Here is a 17,040-nt window from a genome sequence, read left to right as displayed (position 1 = left end):
GAAATCCTTTCAAGCTCTGCTTTCATTAGGAATCCCATTGGATTATTGGAATTTGTGTTGCTTAGATCGATCAAAAGACCAAACATTAAACCACACTACGCGGCCAATTGAAGGAGATAGGTTAATAGTCACTACCGTAGAAACTAAACCCGACTGCTTTTGACACAATACACTGTCAAATGTTGCACCAAACAGCATATCACGCTTATAGAAACTACAACACACACACAACTGTAGCAGAGCATCATTTATTATATTTCCCAACAAATTGGATTACCACTTCAAAGGCAAGATGAGCAGCAATCTAGGATAGCTACTAACACTTGACCTTAAAAAGTCAGAATTGACAGTACTTGAAAGCTATCATTACTAACAAATTTAGATCTAGCATTTGGTATAAATACAATGTAAAGCAACTGTACATTCGTGTCAAAAGAATTATCTAAGCCCTGCCAAAAAATTCCTTCGGGTTATGTTGCTGTAACTTCGAGAATTACTTTCTTTGTATCAACTTTCGGCATAGACTAACCACATGCCAGCGTGGTATGTGGAAAGATTGTGAGTGTAATCCTTGTGATTTGATTGTAACTGCCAAACAAACATCTGCAAAACTAGTAATATATACCCACAAAACAAGAATCAGACACACATGGAATGAAGCCAATTGTTCCAGTTTTAAATTTTATCAACAGATCTTTTTTGGGTGAAGTACATACCTGACTACAGCAACAAGATATGAAAAATAAAGTTGGAAGAGAAGCTACTGCCATGGTTGTGATAATGAAACACTAGGTATTGATGCCTTCAGTCCTTGTTTGCCATGTATAGCAGAATTTAGCACATTGTACTGCTGGCTTACAGAGTCATAAAGTGACTTTGTATATACCATCTTAGCCTGCATCAAGAAAAGTATTTACTCATAAGATCCTTTTTATTTATATGCAATTGACTTTTTCGGTGTGCAGTTTTTTAGCTTTCGATTCATCTCTCATTTCCTTTCCTTGATCAAACCAGCCACGATGCATTTCCCATCTATTTGGGAGGAGGGCAGAGGCGTATCCAGAATTTCGGCTAGATGGGTGCACGATTACGAAAAAATGTATCTTAAATATAAATTTGATCGATTTGACTTTTAGTTTGTAATATGAACCATTAAAGTTTAAAAATTATAGGTCCAAAATATATAATACTACTAGTTTTAAATTTTAATATACACATTTGATTTAATTATATAAAAAATTTACAACGCTAAATTTTTTAGGAATTCTCAATGTAACACACTTGAAAATTTTGAAAGAATAAAGGAAAAAAAAAACAAAAATTAGTTGAAACGACAAAAGTGTAATTGATAACCACTTGGAAAAGTGTTACTCAAAGAGACAAGATAGATATAAGATTTAAATTTTTATCTCTCACTTAGAGAAGTGCACCCAATCATTATCGCATTATTATATGATACTTTGAACATGAGTTCACACATCTATATTTAAATATTTTAAAAAATATATAACACTACTATATATGATCTAGAGAGGGGAGCATGGGTTCACGTGAACCCACGGCACCCCTTCTAGATACGCCTCTGCAGGAGGGAGGGGATGGGGAGAAAGAAAAAACAAGAGTTCCAATAGCATCTCATAAAAATAAGATGCAAATCTTTGGCTGTGAAATGGAACATCGATTTAAGATTGAAAACCCCATGGAAATAGAATATTAAAGAGAATTCTTGCAGTGAAATGGAAGAAGACTGAATTGGTGAAAACCATTTCATTTAGTGAACAATAGAAAGCTGAGGCAAGTGGAAAATGTTAGAGCTTAAGGTCTGAAGGGCAGGGAAATTAGTTGAACCATCTTTTTTACGTAATGTAATGATAGAAAGAGAGGCAAAGGAAAAATGTTTGAGCTGAAGGTCAGAAAGGGTCTGGGAAGAGAAGAATTTTGCAACAGAAAACTGATGCTACAGAAGTTGGAGGTAGAAAAATTAGTAGTACAACTGTCGAGTACAGCAGCTTAGGTAGCTTAAAATATAAGGAGAAAACACAGATGACACCCAAACAAGTCAGTTTACACCTGTGGAGGTAGCTTTATATTACTCCCTCCGTTTAAAAAAAGAATGATCTCCTTTCCTTTTTAGTCAGTTTCAAAAAGAATGACCTTTCTCTTTTTGGTAACATTTTAATTTCAACTTTCCACGTGGCTTGTTTAAGGCCACAAGATTAAAGGGCAATTTTGTACATTTGACATAACTTTAATTTAGGACCACAAGATTCAAAAGTCTTCTTTATTTTCTTAAACTCTGTGCCAAGTCAAACTAGACCATTCTTTTTTAAACGGAGGGAGTAGCAATTAGTGTTACTAAAAGTCGCATCAACCAACTTCCAATATAATTCAACACTCTGGGCTAGTTCATCATTCATTTGAATTTCATGGAAATAATATTTTCTTTTTTGGCACATTGGAAGGTTCTCTATCTTATTTTATTTGTAAGGAAAAAAAGTATCACAAAATTTCCATCTTTAATTAATTTTCTTTTCCTCTGATTTGGGGACAGATTTAACTATCCTCAGAGAGCTTATAGATGCAGATTTTAGCTTCAGTTTATAGAATTAACTTGACAAAAATTGAATAAAACAAAACAGTATTAGATGAATGTTTTATTTGCATATTGAAAGTTCCTTTGGAGCTTTACTTCTTAACTTTCCACCAACAAGAGAAAGATCAACCGAAGGAATCAAAATTTCTGCTAAACCTGCCCCCCTCTTAGCAAAGGTCAACTAGCTATTCATTTGGGTCTCAAATAGGAAAGCGAAAGAGTTTGGTCCAACTTTCCTTCTCCTCCTTCATTCTCTATTAAATAGAATGAATCCCCCCAGGTTCACCAACAAATACCACTAAACCTTTCATTAGGCTGTCAAATTTAGTTCAAAAAAAGCTTCCAATAATTTAAGTATTAAACCAAAGTGGACTTCCCGTAAAAACTAACCTCAGGGTCCTCCAAAGCACCAGCAACCTCATGAAAATCAATTTTGGGTGCCACAGATATGCCAGCTCCATGAAAAGATACAACTCTTTTCTCTCCGATATTTTTCTCAACCTGTACTCTCGCAAGCAGGGATATGTAAAAAAAAACATAAAATCATTACAAAAACAAACATAATTGACACAGTGACCAACCTGGGCGGGAGGGGGCATAATATCATGGCACAATATTGCTAGAGGATAAATGTGACCAGGGACACCAGCATGTTGTACAAGCCTCCTCATGTTGTCTGTCGCGGAAGCATCAAATGGTGCCTGAAGAAAGACAAGCAAAATGGTCAACCACAAGCTGCTCAAAATCAATTAATTAACTATCCATCAGTGGCAGATCAGTTGGAATCTGTTATATGATTCCTCTATATCCATTCAGGCCCATTTCATTCCAATGCATAATACTTGGCCTTTTAAAGGCAAATTATGGGTTCTCTAAACCAAACACCTGTTCCTTGAAAAATAATTAGCTTAGTCCTAACTAACTGGTATTTACCAATATGGATCTGGCTCTTTTGGAAAAATAAATTCAAATTTTAAAAAAAATGTCTCTTAACTAAGCATTATGATGAAGCATAAATACCAAAACTTTTGAAACTAACTGCCCATCATATACATAGAACTATGCTGGAGAAGAAGAGATATTATCACGGCCTATCAAAATACCCTAGAACTGTCACAAGGCAAGTGTAATGGAGAAGTTTATTGCTGAACAAACAGAATAGGAAGAAGCAGTGAACCATAGCATGTACCCATGCAAATCTCAATAGGATACGAACAGTTAACTCTCCCTTAAAAGTTCAGGCAAATAATGCCAACATATTCTGAGAACTGAATCATAAATGTCCCAGCACACATCTGCAGATGACTATTCTCTTAAAGAGTCATGAACAACCTCACTTAGGAAATGGCTATTGGTCAGGAACACAAAATTTTTTAGTCAGACAACTATAACTTATCCCCCCCCCCCTAATGAAGTTCACCTAGCAAGAAGCAATCAAGAACAGCAGACAATAAAGTCAGTGGAAGAAAATCTTAAGATGTGAACTGGCATCAGATGTAATTCAGAAGATGTGGGAGCCTTGCCCTATATTTCATAGGCAGGGAAAGCAAATCAGCCCACAAAGGAATTAAGAATCACTTAAAAGAATGAATAAGGTAGCAACACTTCCTCCTTCAAATTATGATAGTTTTTCAACTATGGGACTTCCCAAAATGTTTTCACCACTCCACTTAGATTATTATTTTATACAACTTTCAAGAATTCAAATTTGTTTCAGTGTTCTTCATCAAACTAACTTTTGAAGCACTATTTAATTTTTTTCCTATACTACCACTAATAAAATACAGAGTCAAATTAATATATTAAACCCCCTCCTCTGTACAAACACAGTCATATGAATGAAACGGAGAAAATACCTTGTCAAGGAAATGGATGTTTGCCATGCTTGCAAGTGCGTCCATCAAATAGAATGAAAAGATAAATATACGGAAAGACAACTATAATTATTAAATAGAAAAACGAATCTTACTGGATACCATTCGTTTGTAACAGGGTCTGGCCTATCTCTTCCACCACTAGGAGCAATCCATATTAATTTTGATCCACCCCTGGATCACAAGTACATGTATGCTTCCATCAAAAGAGCAATAGTGGAATATCAAAAAGAGCATCTGTGAGCTATCTCGAATTGCCAAAGAAACATGTATCATTGGATGTCCTCTTTTATTATTGTGCTAATTATACCAACAGTTCACTAGACTTGAAGTATGAATCTGATAAAGCAATCATATAGTGGATGATGATTGAACTTCACATCCATGATCATGAGAAAACTTCCATCTATCGTATCTGTATTATCTTCTGCACATTCATATTAGAAGTCATTTCTACCGCAACTAGCTCTATGATTTTCCTCCATGCAGAATAATCAAGCAGGGTTAACCCCCTCGTGAAAGAACTATTACACACCTGAGCAAACAAGCTTTTCTGATAGGTAGAGAAGATTAAGAGTACACATGCAACATTAGGCTTAGCTTGCCATTTAATCATGTTCAATACGTGTAGAGCTTAGAAGAGCGAATCTTCCATTTTTTCGCAACACTTGGCAGAAAAAATGTTAATGAGAGATTGGCACAGGATAAAATTGTATACTAATGCCTCCAGAATAAGACCCCAAGACTGCCTGACATTAAAACTTCCTAAGTAAAAGCTTCACCAAAATACTCCAAGAAAGACAAAGCAAAAGCAGCATAAGTACCTCAATAGCAAAGCCATCTCCTTCAAGCTTCTTGTGTTTGCTCTCTTTTTCATCTCAGCAAGTTCGGGGTCATCATTCATATGTTTTTTCGAATAAACACACAGGAGATTCCTAAACATATTAAGTTGGTCAAATGTCTAAAAGTAAATGATGATTTCTGTAATACTCTGACAATGCTATCTAAGTGCACCTTCCCATGCTGAATGGCTTGCAAAGAGGATCAGTAATAACTCTATCTCCAGCAACATAGATCTGTTACCAGTAAGCATAATCTAGTGAATTAAGCTACTTCAGGTATAAATATCTTATAAAGTACAAGAGGGTGGAAAAAGTAATAACAATGTTCTCAGCAATATCTGGGAGCTTTGATTCAATCAAGAGTGCAATAATCGCAGGATCGGCTTCACTTTGATGGTTTGACATCAAGACAACATTATCACCCTGAAATTAGTACAAAGAAATGGTGATTTGGTAAAGGCAACAGGAAAAATGATCAAGACGATGTGTAAAAAACCATGCAACAAAGAACTGGGTACAGTAAGCACTCAACAGTTCTCCATCTATAGTTAGTGTTATACAGCATCGAAGAAGAACATTCAACTTTATAAGAAGATCCTTTACACGTAAACCAGTGGCCGTGCAGGTGATATAGAGATAGTTGGTCCACCCACGACATTTTGAGCCAAGACTGTTATTCGTAACTCTTGTTTAAATAGTGAGCATATAATTTTGATGGATAAGAAGCCACATACATCTATAACTGGTAAGTAACTTTCCTTCACAAAACGCATAGAACGAGAAAGATACCTAAATATTTTCAATAAGAAGACAGACAAACCACCAAACAAAAGATAACAGAAGTTTGGAATTATGAAATATGTCAATATTCCTACTTCGGAGTTTCTACCATCTTTTGGAGGTTCAATCGTATAACGTATTAAAGCTGAGGGATACAAAGTCTTATGTACATTCGTCCCCCTAATCAAGGAAACTGCTGAATAGCGTGGAAATTGGGAAAAGTGATCTGGTTCATCCAGTAAGGCGAATAAGAAGAAAATATGGATCTTCGTGTAAGGGGGTCTGAAAAGCAAGGTCATGTTAAGCTCAAATTCTCAGAATGTGCTCTAGAAAAATCTTTCAACATTGCTTGATTAAAACCCCCGCTCCTATACAATAGCTTGTTAAGAAGATCTTTTTTTAAAATTTTATCAAGTAAAAGTATTTTCATTCATATGCATGGCCATGAACAGTGGCATACAAAGGGTATACCAAAAGGTGAGAATCTACAAAACATACAATTCTCTACAAACTCCACCTGATCATCTATATGATAAGGAACTTTTTGTGTGCACCAAAAGAAAATAAGGAAACAGAGACTACTACTCCTTCAAAAAGTCTCCTATTCTCTCTCCAATCAACCCATATTAACACAAGTGGACCCACATTAAGCAGATACAAACATCAATTAGCAAAACCTTTTTCATTTGATTTACCATGATCCCCAACCAGTACAAGAACAAGAGGAGTGTTTTATGCTTGGTGTATTATTTCATGACAGTTGTCCAATGAGATCTCATGCATGCCGAGAATAAAGTTTCAATTCAAACGGTTTAAACAGCTAACCATGGAATGGCTATCCCCTTATTATTCATATCAAATATATATATATATATATATATATACTAAACAAAAAAACATCGTGAAGAAGCAAATTAGTCGAGCGTAATGCGTTATTATTCTGGAATCTTAAAATGGAGACCCGCTAATAACGGATACAACTCACCGAAAAGTCATCTACAAAGAAAACATAGATGGTAACTAATATAGTCTGAATATATTTACATAGTTATGGCATTCACAAAACAAGGTAACCATGTGCAACGCACGTGTGGTGAATCTAGTATTACTAAAAGTGGGAACAAAAAGTTGAAATACCAAAACAACCCTATAAAATTGAGTTATGTCAATATTACCATTAAAAAAAATTGTACCTTTATAAACTATAAAACTAAATTATATTTAGTTAATTAAATATTAATTATAGGTAATTTAAAGATCAACAATTGATGTGTAATTTAATGAAATTCTATTAAATGTTAAATAATTGATAAAAGAAAAGTTATTAGGAAAGAAGTTGCAACAGTTTAGCTTCCAACAGTTGAACTTTTCAATTTCTTTTTGTGAAATTCTATAACTAAACCTATACACTACAAGTCACTACATGGCTGCAACTAATTTGCAATAAAGGTACTGATCCCTTTTCTTGATAGTTGGAGAGAATTTTTTTTTAAAATTCACTTCTGATTCTTATTCTCATCTTAATATTGTGAAGCTTTTAAATATTTTGTACATTCTATGAGATCATATATATCTTATTTTGTTACACTAAAGGAATACCGTTTTTTCATTGTTTAGTTTGTTTGTTAGATCAGATACTTTTGAATCAATTTATCTTTTTGGGTCTTTTTATGGCATTATAAATTTCATTTGTTATTACTAATTAATGCAAATGTTATTATTTAGATAATACTCAACCGAACAATTTAAAAAAATAATCATGTTGTGACTCATACAGTTGAGGAATGATGATACATATTCATATCATAAGTAGTCTGAATTAGAACTCTATCACTATGTGCTAAACTTGATCAGGGGATAACTAAACTTGGTCAGGCGATAAATAGTTAGCATAATTACAGAAGAAACTAATAAATAGAAACACTCTTTAACAATCTGAAATGCCGAACCTGTTTAAGCTTCTCTGCCATTTCACCGAAAACTGAGATATTCCCAACATAAGAACTCCTACGAACTCGAAAATACTAGAGGTTAGATTCCGAAGTAAATCATGAGATCTGCAGGGAACAAGGCTGTTCACTTCTAACCAAAGAGCCAAAGAAAGATCAATTTCTAATAACCACATTTGATATGCACTCACTAAAGCTGATTAAAAAAAATTCAATAGCAGCGGTATGTCTGTCCATAATGGAGATATTGTTCGCAAGCACCCCTGGAAGAAGTAAAGCAGGGAGTTCCTCGAACAAGACAAACGACCCTCTAACATCATACTTCATCTGAAAGAATTACAAATTTTGAATTTCCTACCCACTACTCAACAATGTGCAACTTCACCCTTTGTTTTAAAATATGCGTCTTACTTTCCTTTTTGGTATGCTTAACTCTTTAATTCCAACATCATGCATAGCATGTTTAAGAACACAAGAATCAAGATCATTTTGATACATTACCTATATCTTTAGGTTAAGATCACAAGATTAAAAAATCTCCCTACCTTGAACAACGTGTCCAGCCACACTAAGACATATAAATTGAAACAGAGGGAGAAAAATATATCCCTACACAATAGTAATTTTACACGATGGGCTAAGCTTCATAAGTAACTCAACCCACACAACTCAGCAAAGTGCTACAGACTAACTAGCTATTAAACAGTCAAATAGAAATCAACTTAAATACCAGCTACATTGTGTGGTGATTAAGTTGTTCATACAATAACTACGGGACTTCAATTTGTAAGTATTTTGCTAATTATTCCTCTTTTCAGGAGGTTTATTACATACTTATCTTTAAAAGAACAAGGATACTTTTTATGTCGTTTTCAAATATCCATATTATGATCAGAAAATCAATGGAATAAGGTCTGATTGAATGGATAGTTAGATTGTTAGACACCCAGTATTTTGAATCATGTCATCCTTTTTGGACTTAAGGATTGCTATGAGGCATATTAGTAAGATCATCACTGGGTAAAAATAATATACAGACACTAGAGCATGATGAACTATTCATCAGAATAGTGCAACAGCTTAGCTCTTTCTTTCAGCTAAAGAAGTTGGAGGATTTTCCCAACCAATTGAGAAAATAGCATCATTATACCTAAACTACAATGAAAAAATAATTAGGGTAATAACAAAATTATTTATTCCCCATACATAATGGCAAAAGATTTAGTTATCCCTTTCATCAATGGTCAAAATGATTATCTGCTGGCCATTAAAGTTTAGAACAATTATTCTAACATGACATAATCCCTTTCTCCTTTAGAGATATAAATGATTTCAGTAGCTTTACTATCTGCTCTTAACCCAATCTTCCAACATGTTATTCTCTCATATATTCACCCACCACCTTGTATGTACTAGAACTAGCACCAGCTTATCTGTACCTAAATCTATATAGGCATCATTCCATTATTTACAAGGTATAAAGTGGACATATAGAGCATGCCTGGTCTTGAATTTGTTGATCTAAACAAGCAAATATTACAATGAAAAAAGGATGTAAATCAAAGGATATATTTAAGCTGTTTACTCGAATAATTCCTGTGAATTCCATCATTAACCAGATTGAAAGAACCACACTCATTTTTTAAGTTAGTCAAACTATTACATGATACTTAACACTACAGAGAGAGAACTGAGACTCACCTGAAATCAACTAGCTGGCGGATATAATTTTGACCAAACTTGTAATAGTCAAAAGGTTCACGAATGGCCTTATGATACGGCGAGAATTCAAAAGGATCCTGAAATATGAGCATTGCTACATTTTACAATGTTACATTCTAACAACTTGATAGAATACATGTGTGCTTAGATGAAGTAAAGAGAAACAAAGATATAGGGGAAACTTCTCGCATGAATTTGAAAAATCCACATGGCAGAAGACTACCTTCACATCCACAAAAACACGATCAAATACAAGAGCCATGTTATACAAAATGGCCTCATCTGCTTTGGGGACTCCACTTTGTAAAACCTATAAAAAAACAATCAGGAAAAATCAAGTGGGGAACATGACCACAACAAGTTCTCCAAATAAACAAAAAAGAAAATGCCAAACTCCACAATCAAGAAAAATCAAGAGGGGCACATGACCACAACAAGTTCTCCAAATAAACAAAAAAGAAAAGGCCAAACTCCAGGTCTCAACAAACTCATTCTCTCTCAAAGAAAAGCGCATGAGTATCATGAATAAAGTAAATCCAAACAGATTGATAATATGATAAGTCTAAAAGATTGATTGGATTACTTAACCAAATATGATAAGTCCAAAAGTAGTAGTCTTTCCAAGAATGAAATAAATGAAATTCTCTCCATTTTAGCTGGAAAGAGGGAGTGAGGAGGGGAGTTATTCTTTGATATTTAAAATAAGATATACTTGAGAAGTAGGAACAAGAAAGACACTTGCGGAAAAATCAGGCAAAGACAAACATACAAATATAAGCAACTCCTCTAGATTTATCTTTATTATTGTTTTGCCATCCCAAGGTCATATCTTCCATGCTCTAGGAAGAAATGATACTGAACATGTTGAGTGTTAGACTACATTTAGAATCTTCACAAGGGCTTAACCTATTATCTTCAGGTCATTTTCTGAAAATATTTGGCACCGTAATAATGTCTTTCCACATAATTGGTTACAAAAAAGTCATGGCATGCCAAATTGTGGCTTCTCTCTCCACTTTAGCTTTTCCAGCTCCAGAGTTTTATCTACTGTCATTGGTACAGCGTGAACTTCTTTTTTTATACCAACAGAGTGTAGTTACATAATACCATCCACTAAATCCAAATGATCAAATACATTAGAAGAAACAACATATTCATCATTGTTGAAGTGTGTAACCATCTCACCTAAAAGCCTAAGTTGTTAGAGAGAGCACACTTTTATTATTTAATTGTATTCTCAACAATCATCTTAAATCTATTATATACTGTTCTTTAGTAACCTAAGAAAGCATGTTATGACCCAGAAAGTATGTTCATGCAAGAAGACTCTTGCATATGAGCAAACATATCTAAGCGAACAAAGCACCCGTGACCCAACACTTAAACAAGTACATTTATCCACAAGTTCGAAGAAAGGTATTTTACTGCATTCCGATAGTTCTGATACAAATCCTCCATTCCTTCAGCAACATTAAGCGGCAGTTTTTCATCTTCCACAGCTTTTTGAACAGCAGATAGCAAGTCTGCACAGGAAATCGAACACTCAATGCACGGGGTAAAGACGGAAAAAGGTTCAATCAGAACAATTAGAATAGATCTACCAAAATAAAGTCTCTGCACAAGGACAAGGGAATCATCTGCTGAGCAGTATGTTTAAATTTAGCAAACAAAAGAATCAAGACACTAGAATATCCTCATGAAGATAGCAAGGTGAGTAGATAAGCATCGGCAACAAAGGTCTTATACTTGCAACTGCCACAAACATCCTAGAAGGTTTCTAAATCCTTTTAGACGAAGTTTTCTAGAATACTGCAGCACTTCCGCTATTATTGAACTATAACTTGCAATACCAACCCTTACTCAGATATCCACGGTTTCTCTTCTTGATCGGTAAACAATATCAATAGAAAGTTCCAGATGGTAATGCACCCATAAACGTTGAAGTATATAAGTATTCGAAGGAAACTAGACACCACGAAAAAACCTATGAGATACTTCAAATCCCAAAGAAGTACAAGTATACAACATGTAAACGACTCGAGCTATCTGATTACCTTGACAAACATTTATATATACCTTGCAACATATACTGCACTCATCCCAAATCACCTGTCAAAAATATAAGCCAACAACATGACATGTATTTAAGACCCTACTTTGTAAAATTTCATGTAGATGACTAACCTCTAAGACATGACATGTTTTAAAGACCCTACTTTGAAAATTTCATGTAGATGATCAGCCCCTAGGACAGACAGTGCTGGTTGAGAACTGCTTCAGATGTCTGTCAAGGCACAAGCCACAGCCCGAAAAGAAAGAAAAAACAGGAGAAGATTATACCATGTTTACCCAAAAAGACAAAGGAAAAAAGCACCCAAGGTTTTCAGCCATATCTTTAATTTTAAAAAAAAATTGACTTTTTATATCCAATCCTTGATAGGCACAGTTACCCGGTACTTGTGCCCAACACCATGGTTATCAAAAAATAGAAAAATAAGTCATGGAAAAGAAGGAAAACTGCTCCATTAAAGTCTAATAGGAAGCATTCTGAGAATCATAACTTTATACCTCATCTTGTTTTACAAGAAATTTAAGACCGCATTTGTACAATAACTTTAACTTTTATGCCAAGTCACGGTTCTTTAAATATACTTCTTGCTGAAAATCATATTCCACTTGAGTCCACCTTGTGTGCAGTTTACATAGTCCATATAAGAATATATCATTGGAGATGAACTAGTTTAAAGTGCTTTATATGATTTTCTTTACATAGACTTTCCCCCTTATGCCACTACGTACGCACTTAATATATCATTGGAGATGAACTAGTTTAAAGTGCTTTATATGATTTTCTTTACATAGACTTTCCCCCTTATGCCACTACGTACGCACTTACACATGTATTAAGATAGTAATGATTATGACATATGACAATTACCAGGAGAATCGAAATCCTCCAGAAAGCAAGAAGGAAGATCCAAAAGGAGTGGAAGACAAAAATCAGAAAGAAAACTAAGCTTCCAATCCACATTCTAAACTACTTATTGAAAATAAAATCTATCAGAATAGCATACAGACCACAGAATTCTTCAGCATGGTATTTGTTTCTATTTCCCAACTGAGTTAGAAACCACATTCTAAGTGCAAACATAGTATAAGTGTGTGTTAAGTCGGTCAAGATCCAACTAGGTGACGCGTTATCAGAAAAAGATCCAACTAGGTCATGCATTTTACAACCTGCATTGGTTCTGAGACTTGTAAGATATGACAAATGAAGTGTAAGCTAGCTTGAAACTAAGATCCACAGATGCTTCATACGACAAAGTAATGACTTTGTTGTCAATCAAGAGGAGATCTATACATTTTTTTTTTTAAAATGCAAAAACTGCCAAGCATTACTTAACCGAGCTAAAGTTACCATAATAACCATAGTGTGTGTCCAGAAAAGGAACCAACTATACATCACTAACCTGCAGTAATAGAATGGAGTGTGCATGCATATCGGAAGACAAGAAAGCAGTCAAATGAAGGAAGGGAGAGATTGAATGGTGACTGTAAAAGACAGGGAGCAAGAGATATCGCATAGCAATACCTTTTTGTAAAGAGTGCTGAAAATGAGATACTACCACAGATGTCAAAAAGTGATCCTTTAGTCTTAACTGGCGACTTCAATGTCCCAAATATGACAATTGCAAATTGGTGATTCCAGAATCAACCATTAAAACTTCACATGTATAATAAATGTCAAATGTGAAAAAAAGTCGAGAGAAATCTTGTTATACAAAACAAAAGTGTACTTCTATGGAAAAGGATTGTTGCCTAACCAACTTCTGGAAAATTATCAACAGAAGTTCTCATAGAATCCGAGAATGAAGTTTTTACTATGTACATGTCCTACCATGAATTAGTAACTGCTTCCAATTTCAAGAAAAAATCTCAATTTTCTCGAACTTCCCATCTTTGGAATAGTTACAGAATCTCCATGAATGCAAACCAGTCTATAGATTCTATCTCACAGCAATTAACTCCTTCACACCAAACAGGGGGGCAGAGAAAGCAGAAGTGAATAGAAACCACTAAGCGTCTTAATTCTCTTTAACAATCCAATGTTGTTTGTCTATTTGCCTGTTTGCTTTGGTGTTCATAACAAGATTTTCCACCTCCTAATCATTTCGTCTTACTCTTCAATTTATATCATTCCCATCATCCCGTCCACTATAATTTGTCGAGTCTTTCACCATCCACAGGTTAGCGAGCACTTCCATCTAGATGGACTGGTGTTACATTATAGTAGCACTGTTCCTCCAAGTGTAGTTCCGCTAGTTATCCGTTTGAGAAGTCCCTATAAAATTAGAAGCAACAAAGCCCAACTGATGTGCTTCATAGACAATACATCCCGTTTGCCATCAAAAATAAAACAATCGTTGAGCCTACTGTAAGTCCATCCTAATAGATATCGTCACAGATTACTAGAAAGATCAAAACCTACTATACTCGGTGCATCAAGGTTAAAAAAAACTCATTGACATGGTGTTTAAACTGTTAAGCATGCTTGCACAGATAAGTACTCTTTTTGCAATTTTATGCCAACATCAATTTCATTAATACCACTACTGAAACTGCTTATGCAACCAACCAATTCATCTCTTAGAATGGAACTTTTGTACTACAAGTCTATTTGATAGGACTATTAGGAAAAACCAAAGAGTAAACAAACATTAGATAACTATCGTTTTATTTCACCTTGGACATAGAGTTCAATAGTTTATGTGGCAAAGCAATTATTACTTGACAAAATTCACACTAAACTCCATGCTAAATGCAATATTAGTTCTATTTATCTATGGGCTCAACACATTTTCTTAAGAATAACAAACATAGGGCAAATAAAAAAATAAATATGCATTTCCGCAAATGTAATAACGCGCCTCATATGTTCAGCATTGTTAATTGTGAAGAATATTGAGAAATTCAATGCATTCGAAAGAAAACAACATTGTAGCGTGAATGTGTACAATAGTCACTGGCATAATACGCACAAAATGCTAAACCCCACCGAAATAGCACAAAATGCACAAGATATTCCAACAGAGAACAAGAGTACAGAGAAAATAAACCACACTGAAATAGCACAAAATGCACAAGACACTTCAAATTCAAAAAGAAAATAAGCGAGAGTAGCAATATAAAGCACAAAATGCACAAGATATTTCAAATTAAAGAAAAAATAATAATAGCTAGAGATAAACCTTCTCCAGTGCGTGCGTCAAGGAAGTCTCGGGACTGCGGAAGTTCATGGCTCCCAGAAGCAGAAACCGTCATGGCATCTTCAATCATTTCTGCCATTCCACGTACCTTCGAAGCACAAAAAACGGCACACCGCAGCTTCCGAATCCCAACAGTCCTCGATTTCACACCGAAGCAGGAAATCGGAAATAGCGTCGAAGTTGCTGCAGAAGAAACAGTTGTTACTACTACTGGAACACAAGTTGAAAATGAAGATAACGGCCTCGGAATGCGTGCAGAAGAAGACGAAGCGGAAGAAAGCATGAAGGAGGAAGAAGAAGACGAAGCCGCTGAGAGGATCAACATCACCACAGACTGGAGAGCTTTAGAGAGAGAAAGGGTCGGGAAAGAAAGTGAGGAGTGAAATGAATATGTGCGTGTGTTGTGAGAGAGAGAGAGTTTTTATCAGGAATGAGAGCACGTGCTTTCCATCGCCCAATTGTGTGTGTGAATTGTGATACAGTTATTCGAGTTTTTTTTTTCTTTGGTTATTTATCTGAGAATACTTTTTCATTTATTTCATTGGCTTTTGTGGAACTAAGGCCTAAGCTAGACTTATCTGGACACGTGTAACAACCATACGCCCTTCCTCTGGAATAGTGGCAATAGCCTATTAGACCAACCTTTGAGTAACTTTTCTCCGGAAGAAAAGTATTCGAGGTGAGTTATAAGATATAATAATTTCAAGATAAGATTAAAATTATTTTATCGTATATTTAGTTAGAGGTATTAGGCAGTTTTATATTATCTATTTCACTATTTATATCTGAGTGATGAGATAAATTATTGTATATGTGTGAAATAATTTATCTCATAATAATTAACTTTTTTTTAAAATAATGAATCTCAAAATAAGTTGTTCTCAACCAAATTATCCGTAAGTTTAGCATGGAAAAAATCATTTTGTTCTTACTTGAATATTTTGAAGAAAAAAAATACAATATATTTTTATTTTTGGAAAAACAACGTCCCGACCAGATGAGAGAAGACATTTCTTAAAACTTTTCTAGGCCATTTAATTTTTTGAAAAAAATGATGATAGAATATTAGAATGCTATCAGTCGTTTCCATTGAGGGGTCGAATAATATGGGGGTATTTTAAAAATAAGGATAAAATAAAATTTATATTGTATTTGATTAATGGTATGAACTTATCATTTAATTTATACTATTGTTTTTCTCGTTTCCTATTGTGGATGAATTAATTCAGAATTTATAATATCAACATAATTTAGTATGCATATCAAGTGATTTCTTCGTGAATTTGTTATGTAGCAAATATTTTGAAGAATATTTTTTAATTTTTCTAATGTTTCATGGGTTAAAAGGTTTAGAAAAAACAAATTCTTTAGAAATGAGGAAGATAAGTTTCCTAATGAAAATGGGAAGAAAAAAAATAAGTTCAGAATTGAAATTAAAAATTCGCTATCAACCTCACCCATTCAAACCCCATCGCTTGACCATTCCAACACCAAACTCCACTCCTCACCCATTCCAACCTCGAACTCCACTTCCCACTTATTCAATCTCATTTCTATAATATTTTACTAGATAACGTATAAATATTTTTCTTCGTACCAAACACACGCTAGGAAAAATGTTAAGAGGGATGAGAATACATTTTAAATTAATTTCTTCCACGCGCATGAGTTAGCGGGGGCAAATGAAATATGAACATTCTTTCTTACATTAAACTATTCTTTTAGGTATATCTCATAATTATAAACAATATATTAAAAAAAAAAATTTAACACAATAATATATGGAGTGGGACATAGAGAAGAGGAGAATAAGCCTTTGAAAATTTGAATAGACGTACGAGAAGTTACATGTCATACATCACATTTCAATCGTTTTGCATTAATTTTTGTTTAGTCTATGTGCAATTTTTCCCTTATTTGCAAAACAAAAGCTTTATATTTATTGTCCCAGAGAGGTAGCGGTTGCTCTGCATTTAATTTGATGTCCACGTACTTCTTTTGATTTGAGGAATA

General features: G+C 34.4%; 2 protein-coding genes across 3 annotated transcripts in view; one reads left to right on the top strand and one right to left on the bottom strand.

The window, feature by feature from the left end:
- Positions 1-17,040, top strand: part of LOC125827213 (40S ribosomal protein S30) — a 359,593-nt gene that overhangs the window by 88,396 nt on the left and 254,157 nt on the right. The window lies entirely within an intron of this gene.
- Positions 225-15,474, bottom strand: LOC125827183 (glycerol-3-phosphate acyltransferase, chloroplastic). 2 transcript variants are annotated; one of them, XM_049506544.1, is made up of 13 exons: positions 15,010-15,474; positions 11,186-11,283; positions 9,984-10,070; positions 9,740-9,837; positions 8,039-8,096; positions 5,631-5,732; positions 5,482-5,543; positions 5,292-5,402; positions 4,563-4,641; positions 3,175-3,294; positions 2,984-3,094; positions 717-895; positions 225-611 (listed from the first exon to the last, which is right to left on the bottom strand). In XM_049506544.1, exons 1-12 carry the CDS (start codon positions 15,350-15,352, stop codon positions 761-763), a joined length of 1,404 nt encoding a protein of 467 aa, XP_049362501.1. In that variant the 5' UTR covers positions 15,353-15,474; the 3' UTR covers positions 225-611; positions 717-760. The 2 variants fall into 2 exon arrangements, with proteins under 2 accessions (XP_049362501.1, XP_049362502.1); XM_049506545.1 differs by having other exon boundaries at positions 225-603; positions 15,010-15,352.

Source organism: Solanum verrucosum, unplaced genomic scaffold (genome assembly GCF_900185275.1).
Source record: "Solanum verrucosum unplaced genomic scaffold, falcon-dt-bn FXZP01000060.1, whole genome shotgun sequence".
Lineage (NCBI taxonomy): Eukaryota > Viridiplantae > Streptophyta > Magnoliopsida > Solanales > Solanaceae > Solanum > Solanum verrucosum.
Note: the sequence above shows the minus strand (reverse complement) of the source record. Positions and strands in the feature narration are given on the sequence as shown.